The 14,857-nt window shown below is 38.3% G+C and overlaps 1 protein-coding gene across 1 annotated transcript; it reads right to left on the reverse strand.

Moving 5' to 3' along the window:
- On the reverse strand, nucleotides 1-13,856 carry HAVCR2 (hepatitis A virus cellular receptor 2). Its single transcript, XM_063088195.1, has 7 exons — nucleotides 13,790-13,856; nucleotides 12,519-12,857; nucleotides 11,549-11,632; nucleotides 7,643-7,683; nucleotides 6,034-6,160; nucleotides 2,298-2,334; nucleotides 1-160 (listed from the first exon to the last, which is right to left on the reverse strand). Exons 1-7 carry the CDS (start codon nucleotides 13,854-13,856, stop codon nucleotides 1-3), a joined length of 855 nt encoding a protein of 284 aa, XP_062944265.1.
- Nucleotides 13,857-14,857: the final 1,001 nt, after the last annotated feature.

The following is a 14,857-nucleotide window of genomic DNA, read 5'->3' on the forward strand; positions in this document are numbered from 1 at the left end:
TCAGGATTGCTGTCCATTGCTGACAGAGCAGTAATACTCGTTTGGATCCTCCATTTCATATATGTTCTCCTCAATGGTGTAGATGTTTTCCTCTGAGCGCATCCCCTCTGCTACTGCATTTGCTAACCCTGATGGAGGGAGGTTAGCCAAAGAGATGAGCCTGTGGAAATAAAATGTTGCAGTTGAGTTAAGCATTTCCCAGGTAACACAGAATAGGAAAAGAGAACAGGCTTTGCTGAAGAGACAGCAACCAAATGCAGTGCATGATCCTTGATCGGATGCTGACTGGGGGGAAAGCCATAAAATAGCAAAAAGAATATTTGGAGAACAATTGAGGACATTTGAATTAATCATAATTTTTTTAGGTATAAAAATAGCATTGTATTGTATAAAAGAATATCCCTATTCTCAGGAGTTGCAGGCTGAAGTGTCAAGATTTCTGCAACTTCTTTACAAATGGTTGAGAAAAAAGATTATGTATATAGAGAAATAGATACAGCAAATATGTCAAAATGTTAAACAAGGAGTTTGCGAGGAGTTTGCGAGAAGAGTCTGATTGTTCCTTGTTCTGTTACGTCAATTATTTCAAAAGGAAAGAGAAAAAGAAATGAATATGTTATGGATCAAATCAGACTTGAGTTTGAATTCTGTCACTTACCAGCCATATGACTTTGGATAAGTTGTTTTTTTTATTTTTTCATTCAAGAAATATTTAGTGAGTTACACGCTGTTCTATGCAGCTAGAGATACAGCAGAGAACAGTTCCATAGGGGTACAGTTCCATAGGGGCTGCCTATTAGTAAACTTTGTCTCAGTATTTTCATCAGTACAATGGGAATAATGAGCTCTCCATCTCACAGGGCTGCCGTGAGAACTCACTCAAGCAATCATCAATACTGACAAAGTGACTTTGGTTGTTAATGTGGCAGACAAATTCCTAATTTTCTATGGAGTTATATAATTTATAGGGAGAGATGGGCATTAACCAAGTTACATCACAACTAATGAATTAATGCACGTAAATATTACCTGTGAATACTTCATATTTCCAGGTTTCAGTTCCAATAAAGAATACTGTCATAATCTAAATAATATAAATAATAATTTAAATAATCTAAAACCACTGATAACTGAGTATTTTTTTACCTTATTTGACTTTTTTACTGCATATTATTTTGTCTTCATACTATATCCTAATTTACTTAATCTAAAATTATTAGTGGTTTAGATAACACTCCGTGGACAAGTCATTTTTTTTTCCAAAATATATTACATTCTATTTGTGTAGCAAATATTACTAAAACTCTAGTAAAAGTTATGCAAGCTATGCCTCTTTAGAATGAATGTGTATGTGCACTTGTGCAGTCAGGAATGATTAAGACAGGGATATATAACAATCCAGTAGTTCTCAGCCCTGACTGAGTGTTAGAATTACCCAGAGAGTTTTTACTTATCCCCAGAGATTCTGATTCGATTGCTCTGGAGTTGGTCCTGCATCAGTGTGCTTAAGTGCTCAGGTGATTCTAATAGGTAATCAGGATTAAAAATGCCTGGGCTGGGTTGTATAAACCCTGAGAATGGATTCTGGGTTTCTTGTTCACTTCTGTAACCCCAATGTCCAGCCCAGACCCTGGATAAAGTAGGTGTTTGATCAGTTGAAGTTACAGTTCACTGAAAAACAAACAAACAAAAACAAACCCCACTATCCCATTAATATAAAGATAAAGGAGCATTTTTTATTAATTAGGGAGATAAATTCTATACATTAATGTTAGAACTAAGAAAGCTAAGGAAGTAAACAGAGGAGTATGTTAAATTTTTATTTCATAATTAGTCCTAGGGCAAAAAGGAAGTGCAGCCATCCCTCTGTAACTTTGGGTTCCACAACAGTGAATTCAACCAACCAGGGATGGGAAAAAATTTATTTTTTAAAATTGCATCTGAACTGAACATGTACAGACTTTTCTTTCTTCTCATTATCCCTGAAACAGAACAGCGTAACAACTATTTATATAGCATTTACATTGTATGAGGTATTATAAGTAATCTAGAGATGATTTAAAGTACATGGGAGGATGTGCATAGGCTATATGCAAATATTATACCCTTTTATATAAGGGACTTGAGCATCTGAGGATTTTGGTATTTTGGGGAGGTCCTGGAACCAATTTCCATGGATACAGAAGGACAACTGTATGAGCTTATATCCGAAATCCCTAGGGCAGGACTTCTCAGAGATCAAAGACCAAAGCCATATTAAAGTAGGAGCCCCCAAGATTCCATTCCATTATTCTTACCTTGAATTCTGTAACTTCTCTTTGCTGTGAGAATACCCTAGGTAAACAGGGAATAAAAGTCAATAAAAATGCTTTCATAAAATAAATTATATAAAAAATAAAATAGGGTCACTGGAATCAAGAGTAGGGAAATTTGGTCTCAACTCAAATTTAATTAAATCATACTCCTAATGTGTGTCTTAGTTTATTATATGGATTATGCTAGAAAGTAATAAAGATGCATTTTTAACAGATATTATGGGGCATCTACTACGTGTTTGGCAGTTTGCTAGGCACTGGGACACAAAGGTAAATTGTGAGCCCTAACTTCGTGAAGTCTGTGTGCTATTGAAAGAGACCAAAAAATAAATAAACAAATAAATAAATGAAGAAGAAGAAGAAGAAAAGGAACAAAAAATAAAACAGTAAACAGAAACATCAAATAATTTCAAATTGTGATGTATTATTGTAAAGGAAACCAACAACACACTGAAACAGGTAATAGAGAGGGTGGTCAGGGAAGAATCCCCAGAGGAGATAAACTTTAAGCTCAGTCCTGAAAAAAGAGAATGAGTCAGCCAAGTAAAGAGCCAGAGGAAGAATTCCAGGTAGAGAACCCCTAGCAAAGATCTTGGTGAATGCCTGAAACCAAAGACATAGCTGGAACAAGACAGTGTCCCCAGAGAAGGTCTGAGAGGAACATTGGGGCTAGGTCCTATAGGACCTTTTGAGCCACAATCAGGAGTTTGGATTGTATTGTAAGATCTGTAGAAATTATTGAAAGACAGAGATACATGATCTGATTTGGGTTTTAATATCACTCTGGCTGCTATATAGAGAATGGATTAGAAGGAGACTTAAAAGAAGAGGTAAATTGAGTAGAGATGATGATGATGCCTTAGATTAAGGTGGTGGTCAAGAGAGAAGCATAATAATGAAGAGATTTTAGATATATTTTGGAGAAAGTCTGTAGGAATTGAAGTTGGATTGCATATTAGGAATGAGGAAAGAGAGATGCAAGGATGACTTCTGCATTTCTGGCTTAAGCAACGAGATGGATGGTGATGAAATTCACTATGATGGAGAAGACCCGGGAGAGACTGGGTTCCGGAAGGTGGAATCTAGAGCTCTATTTTGGACATGTTAAGTGTGTGAGACATCAAAGTGAAGGTGCCAACTGGGGGCTGGCTGGTTAGCTCAGTCGGTTAGAGCATGGTACTGATAACACCAAGGTCCAGGGCTTGATCCCCATACAGGCCAGCAAATAAAAAAAAAAAAAAAAAAAAAAAAGATATCAACTGGACAGTTGGGCAAGCAGTACCAAAGTACCAATACTTTAATAGTTAAGAAATTAAAGGTGACATTTAAGATCATGGGAATATATGTTACTACCTAAAGGGTTTAGAGAGAGGAAAAAGCCCAGCCCTGAGGAATCTCAACATCTAAAGATCAGATCACACAGAAACACAGAAAAGGAAACAGCAAAATAACTAAAAAGGAATGGCCAATCAAGTAAGAGAATGGTGCTTCAGAAGCCAAGAGAAGGAGGACTTTCTAGAATGAGTGGGGGTCAACTTGGGAGGATAGTGCTGAACGACTGACTACAGTGAAGACAAAGATACCTACTAGGTCAAGCAAAACTAAAACTATTTCTATGGCACTTAAGGGGTAGAACCTAAATGATGGTGGGTCAAAGAGTGCAGAAGGGTAAGAAACAGGGACAACTCATTCAAGAAATATGTCTGTAAAAGAAAGGAAGAAATGAGAGAGTCAGCCTTCTGCATCTGTGGATTCAACCAACCACAGATTTAGAATATTCAAAGAAAACAAACATAAAAAATAACAATACAACAATAAAAATGCCACAAATTAAAATATATATAGTATAACAACTATTTACATAGCATTTACATTGTGTAAGGTATTATGAGTAATCTAGAGGCAACTTAATATAGGAGGATGTGCATAGATTATATGCAAATACTATGCATATTATATCAGGGACTTGAGCATCCCTGGATTATGGCATCCATGGGGGGTCTTGGAACCAATCCCCTAAGGATACCGAGGGACAACAGTAGTTGGAGAGGAATGTGTGGACTAGAACGTATTTTATGCTAATAAAAATAGCATTAACAGAAATGGAGAGATGCATGATTTGGAAGAAAGGGATAAAAAGAGGGATGAAGTCTTGGGAAAGGCAACAGAGACACAACAGGCCATTGACATTTTATCAGTTGAGAAATTTGAGCAGTAGTGAGGTATAAATGGTCATGGCAGAAAGTGCACTAGAAAGATATAGGATTGCTGGGCATCACTGAGTGACAGTTTGTGACTGTGAAGTCATGACTTAAAAACCTGTCACCTTGGTTGTAAGATTTTCTCCAGCAACTTCCAGGGGAAAAAATGCAAATTGAATAGGACTTTCTAATTGGCTCCTCTAAGTAGCCATGTTTTTGGAATAATATATATTTGTGTGTACAAGGCATCAGATTTTCCCATGCCTCATTACCCTTTACACAAACTAAAATGGTCCCTAATATCCAGGCCTTGGCAGAACTCAAAAAAGTAGTGAGTGTTATCATTGCCCCTTAACAGCCCCTAGACTTTATACTTTAGGTGATCAATTTGCAAACACCATGACTACCTCTGGGTAAACCCAGGTAAGTGTGGGTGGGGTAGTTTTTTTCTCTGAATAATCCACTTACCAGTAATGGCAGCAAACAAGATCATGAGGAGCAGGACAACCGTATGTTCAAATCCTTTATCTATAAATTAACTGTGTGAATTTGGGCAAGTTCCTTAACCTTTCAGCATGCTCGTTCTCTATTGGAACGATATTAGTATCTATCTCACAGGGTAGTAACCAGGATGTAATGCACCTGAAGCACTTGGCAGCTTCAGGCCACAGTTAGGGTGACCAACTTATCCCCGTTTTCCTTGGACTGTCCCAGTTCTGGCACTAATGGGATCCTAACATTTGACCTCGGTGTTATAACACCACGCTGTAACCAACCGAGCTAACCAGCCAGCCCCTGCCACACACTTCAAATATGCAGTTTGTTGTACATAAATTATAACTTAATAAAGTTTGTTTGTTTTTGTTTAATAAAGATAAGTGACTTAGAAAACACTGTGTGTGGTAAGTGCCGTGATGGAGGAACACAAATTCTGTCATCCTGATCATGACCCAGTGTTAAAGGGACTTGCTACCTCTCTGTAAAGAGCTATGCCTGAGAAATAACATGGGAAAATGAACAGAAGGAAGTGGGTTTTGCAGTTGTTTCCTAATAAACCTAGACATATGCATGAATTAAAGAGATTAGTTTCCTTAAGCACAGATACGAGAACAGGTACTGAAATCGATCTGTGTGTGTGTATGAATTCCAGCTTTGCCACTTACTGATTCTGAAACCTGAGAAAGTGGCTTAGTTTAAACTTTACTTTCCTCCACTGTACCATGGAAATAATAATACCTATCTAATAAGATGGTGATGGCAATAAAATTTACGTGAAACATTTAGCACAGTGTCTGCTGGACACATGGTAAGCACTGAATAAAAATTGAATTAAAAAATTGAATAAAAAATTAGATAAGCATTAACTAAAAATCAATTCAGGTTTGAAGGACAAAAGGGTATTTAGTCTAATCACCTTTGGGTATAATTATGAAGTTATTTTTCTACTAGGTTTGTACTGGTTCCTGTATTTACAGTTACTCATCAGAGGGCAGGAGAAGCAACGTCAAACCACTTACATTTGAGAATTAAAGCACCAAAGATAAGAGTGAGAGCCAGCCCAGCAGAGATTGCTACTCCGATGTAGACACCTATTCTGGTGGTCGCCCCAGAGTCCTGTAACTCATTAACAAATGTGGATATTTGCTATGGAAACACAAACAGAATTTAAGCAGCAAGTGACCAGAAATTGGTTGTATACTCAGCCAGTCTCAGGGCTTGCAAATTGAAACATCTCTTTTACAGCATCACAGGATTGCAGGGACCTTAAAACCACCCTTAATGTTTTCAAGCCCCAACCCTCTTCTAGACAAGCCTCAAACCATCCCAAGAAAGGGACTAGCTTAATCTTTGAAGTTAGCAAAATATACCCTTATTGTACTGTGGGTGGAGAAGGAGCTCTTAGTAAATGGACCGCTCCTTCCAAAACAAAAATGGGCTTTTGAGTGGAGTGCTGTTCATTCAAGATCCCCTGGTGTTCCCCAGAGGGTTTCAGAGTGGTCTACAGTTGGGGTCTTGCAGTGAAACCCTTATTTTCACAGAAAAGCAGTGATTTGAGAGCCAGGATTTTGCAGCCAAACAGGCCTGGGTTCAAATCCTGGCTCTGTCACCAAGAACTGAGTGACTCTGTAGAGTTATTGGGAAAATTAAGTGACAAAAACCATAAAATACTCAGCATAGGGACTGGTACATGATAAATGCTCAATCAGTGGTAGCTGTTATTGTTATTGCTCTGATTAATTTGATTTTCTGAAAACTGAGAGCCACACAAAAAATCCTGCTTCTAAAATTTCAGTTCATGTTCTCCCTTTAAAAACAATAATATTAAATACTTTTAAAACAAAGAAGTCAAGGAATTAAATCTTCTGTTTATTCAATACACAATACTCCTACAACAGCAGGAGTCTTATAGGCAAGGTATAGTGCATTAAGTAAGCACTGTGGGTATACAGAGGTACTTAAGAGGCAGTCCTCGATCACAGAAAGGGAAGGGACAAACACAAGATGCTAAGCAGTGAATACACAAGAAGGAGCTTGAGTCAAAGGAATGCAGACTCCTGGATATGTCCTCAAAGAATTTTTAAGTCACTGCTACCAGCTTGCTTTCTGGTGGTTTTCCTTTTACTCCAAGAAGGTGAGGCACACTAAAATCGTGGTTAATTTAAGTATTGCTTTACATATAATTAAATACATAAATTTTTTGTCTTTGAATATTCTTGATTGGTGCCTGTCATATATAAATAAGTACATTTAAACAAACAAATCATCTTTCTCATTAGGATAGCAATGAAAGCAAGAAGAAACATATTCTAGGGAGATGAAGGGTCTTTGAACCTTCCATACTGGTACACAGTTGTGAAATCTGAGGACAAGAGGCTAATGCTCCTTCTTTTTTCCCAGCACTTACTGTGTGCCAGGCACTCTACATGCATAACCTCATTCCATGCCTCACAACAGGCCTATGTGGTTAGAACTGTCAGCATCAACATCTTACAGCTCTGGAATTTGAAGCTAAGGTAGGTTAAGGCTTGTTCCCCAAGGAAAGGGTAGGCATGAAGGAAGTCTAAAGCCATACTTTCTTTCCCCCTAGTTGAGCACGATGTTAGCTCACGAAAAAATGTTACTTACTGTTTGATTTTTATCATGGAGGGTCTTCAATGTCTGTGTCTCTGTTATAAAAAAAAAAAGAAAGAAAAGAGAAAAGAAAGGGAAAATAGCCAATAGAATAGTTAATGTTTTCTTTTGTCAGAGTTTATTTATTTATTTGTTTATTTTAATCTTTATGCCTATAATCCTATTTGAAACTAATTCTACGCCATACTCTTCATAATAGTTAATTGGGAAACCAATAAAATTTATTGAATACTTACAAATCAACTTTAGGCTGATTACATTTTTTCATTTAGATAATGAACCCTACTAGTTATGTTTTATGAAATCGAGACTTATGCCAGGAAGACCTACGTTGAATGTATAGTTTGTCCACAGAGCCTAATGGGTTCTATAAAAACCCAACAACATTGATAACTCTCAGGCATTATATTCTCAGTATTTTAAAGGACAACAAAAATGCATTTCCTTGAAAAAGTCTAACATTTACTCATTATGAGGGAGACAGGGTAATTGGTTGCTTACAAATGGAAATAATAATAACTGCTACAATTTACCAGAAGCCAGGCCTTGTGCTAAACTCTTAGTGAAGTATCTCATTTAGCATTCAAAACAACTGTTCTAAAGTAGGGACTGTTAGTCCCCTTACACAGATGAAGAAACTGAGAATTAGGAAAGTTAAGTGACTTATCCGAGGTCATACAGTTTAGTGAATGGTAGAAAAGGACTTCCAATTAAGTCCACATAGCGTTAAACATTCATTCTTAACTTCTGCCTTCAACACCCTTTATCTTAGCATTGTCACTAATATGAAGAGGGTCACGTTGTCAGCTGCCAGCTCTTCCTCTCTCCTTTTTTGTTCATTTGTTTATTTCTTTATCTGCTCACCCATTCAATGAATATGTACTACACCCCTACTCTATGCCATGCAGAGGGGACAGGCAGCAAACCAGATGGGCACAGGCCCTGACACTGCATACTAAAAGTAAATAGATTGTCAGCTTTGGGAAAACTAAGCATGCATACTCATTTTTCTGGCTGAGTCAGAAACTTTGAAACTTTTTAAATTTCATGGTCACCTTCTGCAAGCCTTAAAGTCTAAAGCCTTTAACGTGTGTAAAGGGCTTAATTAACTAAATGCTGGCTTAACAGACTATGATTTAAATATTATACAGGCATAATCTCAGCCTAAAATTATTTAAGAAAAAAAAAATAGGAAAGAGATTGCATTCCACTTATATTTGCTTTTATTACCCGAAAGGAGTTCAAAGTATAAAAACCACATTGGTGGAACTGCTAAGTAAACATGAATCTTAACCACACACAAGATTTTCAAGCGTAAATCCAGTTTCTGCTTCCCCGTAGTTATTATTCTTAGTCTAAACGGTAAAACTGACTTTTTTTTTAACTCCATTTTGCTATGATAATGTTCAGTAAAACAGAGCACAGTTGTGTTATCACAGCTTATTTTCACACAGATTTGGCCATCAACCAAGACAGGTGGAACAGGTGGAGGAAGTTGCAATGTATTTTCTGGAGAACCCAAGATGCGACTGAGGTCGAGGCAGCAGTGCGGTTAGGATATGATGGTTTTTAAAGTACATAAATTTAGTAGTTACCATCTATTCAGCACATACTATGTGCCAGACATGGTGCTTAGTGCTATATCTGCACAATCTCATTTCATCCTCAGCACAATAGGTAAGTAATATTATTTTTCCCATTTTTTAGATGAAGAAAAAGTTTCAGAGAAGTACTTTGCCCAAGATCACACAGCTATTAATTGGGAAAACTGGGTTCAAAGCAGGTCTGCTCCTGGGCTGAGGACTTGCTGTGACCCGGTACTGCCTCCTCTAGGTGGAAGAACATTTGTTCTGTGTTCAAGGTGGGTTTAGGAGATTCCAGGCCCTTGGATCTCTTACTTTTAAAGGTTCCACTCCATTTTGTATCTTTCTTTTATTTTTTTTTTTGTTTTTTTTTATTTTTAATTTTATATTTTTCCATTTTATATCAAACAGATTAAACGCACCCACATCCCACATTAAACAAAAGGTATGTATAATTACATAAGATTTGACTTGCAACTAATTGACATAAGATTACATATCATAGACAAGCCATTAAATATTCATTTGTTTCAATTTTTCATTTTATTTTTCTGTATTGCAGCCACTGTCTTCTTTTGTTTGCTTAAATATTTTCTCAGTCAGGTCCTTGAAAAGCTCAGAGAGCCTAGAGGTATTGTGCCAAATGCAAGAGATGGTCCTACTTTTGTCACCCTAGAGGGCAGGACTTCTGTTCATGGTATAGGAAATGCTCTACCTAATGAGAAATTGAACTCCCCATACAGCTTTCTCCGTGAGGATGTTGTAAAGTGCATTGAAGCACTGGATTGGAAAGTGGAACTAAATGATCCCTGAAGTCCCTTCTAGATCTATGGTTCTAAGATTCTTTAAAATATAACAATGGCATACAATAAATATCTGGTATAACTTCATTAGCCCACAATGTGTGTGATCATCTATTCCCACCATATTTAATTTTCTCACTAACTAATTGCATAAGAAATGTCAGCTACCAATCACTAGAGACCAACCAAAGATTTAACTCTTAGAGAGCTAAAGTTAATAACTGTAATAATAACTAACATTTGAGTGCTTTCTATGGGCCAGGTACTATGCTGAGCATTTTACATACATTATCACATTTAATTTTTACAAACAACCTCATGAAGTAGGCACTGGAATTATCCATTTTGTAAAGATAAGGAAGTTGAGCTTCAAAGAGTTTGAGCAACTTTCCTGAGTTCGAGCTAGCAAGAACAGCTGAAATTAGAACCCATTCTACCTGTCACTGAAGTACTTAATCTCATTCTGCCTCCTGATCTTACTGACAATATTAATGATAATAGCTAACATGCATTGAGTACATGCTATGATCAGACACTAGGCTAAGTATTTTAGACATTCTTTCTTACTTAAATCACATAAGGTGTGATTTATGAGATTTATGACATTATGAGATGGGACTTACCCATTATTAACCTAATTTTACAGAACAAAAGAGCTTCAGAGAGTTTAGGAGAGACCAGGACTCTGACAGGAAGTAATTTAAGATTAACCTTCTTGATTAATGTGAGCTGATGTCTGCTCTTTCTGCCTTATCTTCTCTTCTGGAGAAGCCTGGGAAAGTACTTGCTGAATTATGTGAAGAATTTGGATACTCCTGAGGTCAGAATCCAAAGTCGATGGACTTTATTCCAGTTAGAATGGATCCTAGAAATTACCTAATCCAACTTATTAGACCCCAAACATGAACTGGGGCCAATTCATGACAAAATATCACCAGGCCAGGAGTAAATGAGAAAGTAATGAGGACAATGTACTGTTTTTCAATAGATTAAAATTACTTAATATTTAAGTAAAAGAAAAGACTAAAGTTTTTTACTGAAGTTTTTTTTTTTAAGTTAAAACATAAGTAAAATAAAGACTAAAAGAATGTCTATTTTAATGCAATGATGGCAACAGTAGATAGATTTTTTTTTCCTTATTTGGCAAAATGTGTAGCTCACTAAAATTCTTTTTTATTTATTTATTTTTGAGCGGTGGTGAATCTTACTGGGACATAAAACTCAAAAGTCTCTAAACCCACTCTTTGGACAGAAGAGGAAGCTGAGATCCAGAGAAGGGAAAGGCCTTGGCCCAGGTCACATGACTAGTTTGTGGTTCATCCAGAATCCTAAGTCATGGTGCCTTTTCCCCAGCACAAGTGTGTCTCCACTGCCTCCCTCACCTCAAATACTATTTCAAGTGTACAGAAACATTCGTGCCTCCACTCTTAAACTGTTTTTTCATCTTTATTCCATATTTAAAATCCTGTGAACTCAGAACCAAACGCTTCCTCCTACACCCAGGGTGTAATTACCTGAGCCACGTCTCTCGGTAGTAAACATTCTCGGAAAGGCTGCAGTAAAGTCTCTCTGTGGAGTTGGAGCACGGGTGACCTTGGCTAATGTCAGAAACCAACATAAGAATGAGGTTTTTCTGAGAGCAGAGAGCTTGTTTCAGGCATTCAAAGGGGCAACAGATAAAATGAGAAAGACAACAAATGAAGAGAATCACATCCTCAGCTTCCACACCTACCCGGACACCTTTGTTGACAGCGTATCGCACACTTGAAACATTTGACAGACATGAGATGCAATCATCATTGTAACAGTCTAATTGTTAACAATAGAATGAACAGCCACACAAATGGTCACACTAAATGCTCTGCATAAAGCATCTCATAAAATCCTTCCAGTGGCCTGTATGGTAGGTATTATCATATTTCATAGAGGAGGAGGCCGTAGGGTTTAAATAACTCACCCAAGATTACACAGCAGAGTTGGATTTGAACTCAGTCACACCTGGCCACAAAGTATGTGCTCTATACATCTTAAAACCTACAAGCATGTGCACCTCCCACCCCCAACACACATGCACAACCCAGTGGTTCACAATTCTGGCTGCACACTAGGTGGAATCACCTGCGGTAGACTTTGTAAAAAGCGAATGCTCAGGGTCTACCTCCAGAGATGTTGGTTTCTCTGGTTTGTGTGTGGGCCCAACCATCTGCAATTGTTTTTTAAAAATTCTCCACGTGATTCTAATGAGCAGTCAGGATCTTGAGCCACGGGGCCAGGCCTTCTCATTCTGTAGACCCCATCCATAAACTTCAAAACAGTTGGAGGGTGTTAAACAATGCTGGGCATCACTGGTTGAGCCTGTTAAACTTTAGGTCTCGGGATCCCACTCTCAGGGTTATGATTAGGGAGGTCAGAGGTGAGAACAAACAATATATTTAGTATGATCCACAGGTGAATCTTAGAGAATAAATGCAAAGGTCCACGCACCTGTTTTGATGATCAATTCCAGGTTTAATTTTTTATCATTCATTAGGCCCGGGAATTGGACCCGGCAGCAGTAGTTCCCACTGTCTGCTAGAGTCACGTTCTCTATGACCAGGGACACGTCTCCTTCGTGAAAATTCCCCTTTAGCTGGTATCTCCTGGATGCCTGATATTTCACATTCCTTTCATCAGTGCGGAGCACTGTATGTCCACATTCAAATGCAGGACAGGTTCCCTTGCCCCAGCACACAGGCACAAGATTCTCTGGGGTGGATGGAGTGTAGGTGCAGGGCAGGTAGGCATTCTGACCCTCTTCGACTATGTAAGCTGCTTCTAGAGAGCCTGAATAGAGAGGTAAGGAGAGCAAGACCCAGGCAATCAGTGAGGTTGATCCATCTTATGAAAACAGCAAGTTCTGCTTTATAGAATCAAGGGGAAACCATAGGTGCTGTCCTGTTTTGCGGTTGACTCACTATAGCAAGGATTCTCAGACTTGGGGGCATCAGAATTACCATTCAGCCTTGTTAGAACACAGATTGTGGCCTCAACCATTAGAGTACCTGACTCAGCTGATGTGGGGTGGAGCCCGAGAACCTGTGTTTCTAACAAGTTCCCGGGTGTTGCTGACACAGCTGGTCCTGGAACCTCACTTTCAGAACCACTGCCCTAGGAGAGAATTGTAGACCACTTCTGTGAACACGAGAGGACAGAGCTGAGAAATAGACTATCAGAGAATGGGTCATTGTAAGCCAGGAAAACAGCCCACCCACCTAGGTTAGTTGTCCATCAACAAAGGGTGCTATCCTAACATAAATCTCGTTTATTTTTAAAGCACTGGGTACACACCAAATAAAACCCTTGACCAAATAAGAAGCTGTGTATTTGAAACCACTCATGGATAATGTTGAATTTAAAATTAATTTCTTTAAAACTATATATATACATTAAGCCTATATATTAAAAAGTGTCCACATATTGCTGATCCAACGCAATGTACACACAACACAGAGACCTAATATACACACTATTCTGCTCCTTGCATTTTTCAATAACATTATAACTTGTAGATATTCTATACCAGTATATTTAGTTACCCCCACTGTTTGCATCACAGATATATCACATTTATTTACCCATTCCCTTACTGATAGAAATTTAGGTTTCTTCTAGACTTTTGCTATTACAAACAGCATTACGATGACCATTCTTGTATCTCTCTCTTGCAGTCAATACAACACTATTATCCAGTTGTAAATGTCCATGCCCAGACTTACTTGTAAGTAGCAGCAGCAGCAGCAGCAGCAGCAGCAGGACACAATCAAAGGAAAGATGTGAAAACATGGGCTCTGCAGAAGAAAAAATCAAAGAATAGCTCTGTTTAGGTACAGTTTTAATTCTCCAATTGAACTTGGTACTTCCTCTGACTGAATGCTCCATAAGCACATGAGTGGTGGCTGCCCTCACCGAGTGCCAGCCCAGCACACCAGGGTGTCTGGCTTCTAACGAATCTTGTATTAACGCTGCCAAGTCTACAGTCACATCAGAGGAAACCCCAGTTCTCTGTCATGCCGCATTACACATATCCTGTAAGCATTCTGATGTTTATCCTGTTATACCATCAAAGAGGAAGCAATACTTCAGAGACAGAAAAGTGTTAGTCACGGCAAGTAGAGAGAACCCTCAAATATCTCAGATACAATAGGCCAGAAATGGACGTGTGCAAACCCAGCTAGTTAACAGAGGACAGAGAGTACGAACATATCATTCATTCATTCAGTCAGCCAAGTCAGTCTGTCGGTCAGGCCTGTGACCAATGTTTATGAAGCACTTACTTTGTACCAAGCACTGGACTAGGAGCTGGAGAAGACAGCAAGAATGGCATGCTCCTTTTCCTCACATTTATAGACCACTTCCACTCCAATCATGAGCCTCCTTCTTATCCTTGCACTAACACAGATTAGGCTGTGTCATATAACTTAGCCAGGTCTCAGTTTTCTCATTCATAAAATTTATAAAATGAGGAAATTGTGTTAGATGATATATGCACAGCAACCTGCTCCAATATTCTGACTTTGAACTTCAAACTTTCAAACTCTTCAATTTAGAAAAGATATATTTCTTTCTGCAATGCTTCTTTCTCCCTACTTTGGGTGGAATTGAGGGGACCACAATGTTCTATTTCATCTCCTGCACACAAAGTGTCCCCTCTTCTCCCACTCCAGGGCGCTTTGGGCATGAATTATGAGAAAGAGTTGAGTTCCAGCCACACCCTCCTTTAGGTGCGGCTGGAACTAATCATCAACCCAAGTAGTCTCAGCCCTGGGAGAGTGACTTTTATCTGT

Source organism: Cynocephalus volans, chromosome 2 (assembly GCF_027409185.1).
Source record: "Cynocephalus volans isolate mCynVol1 chromosome 2, mCynVol1.pri, whole genome shotgun sequence".
Taxonomy (NCBI): Eukaryota; Metazoa; Chordata; class Mammalia; order Dermoptera; family Cynocephalidae; genus Cynocephalus; species Cynocephalus volans.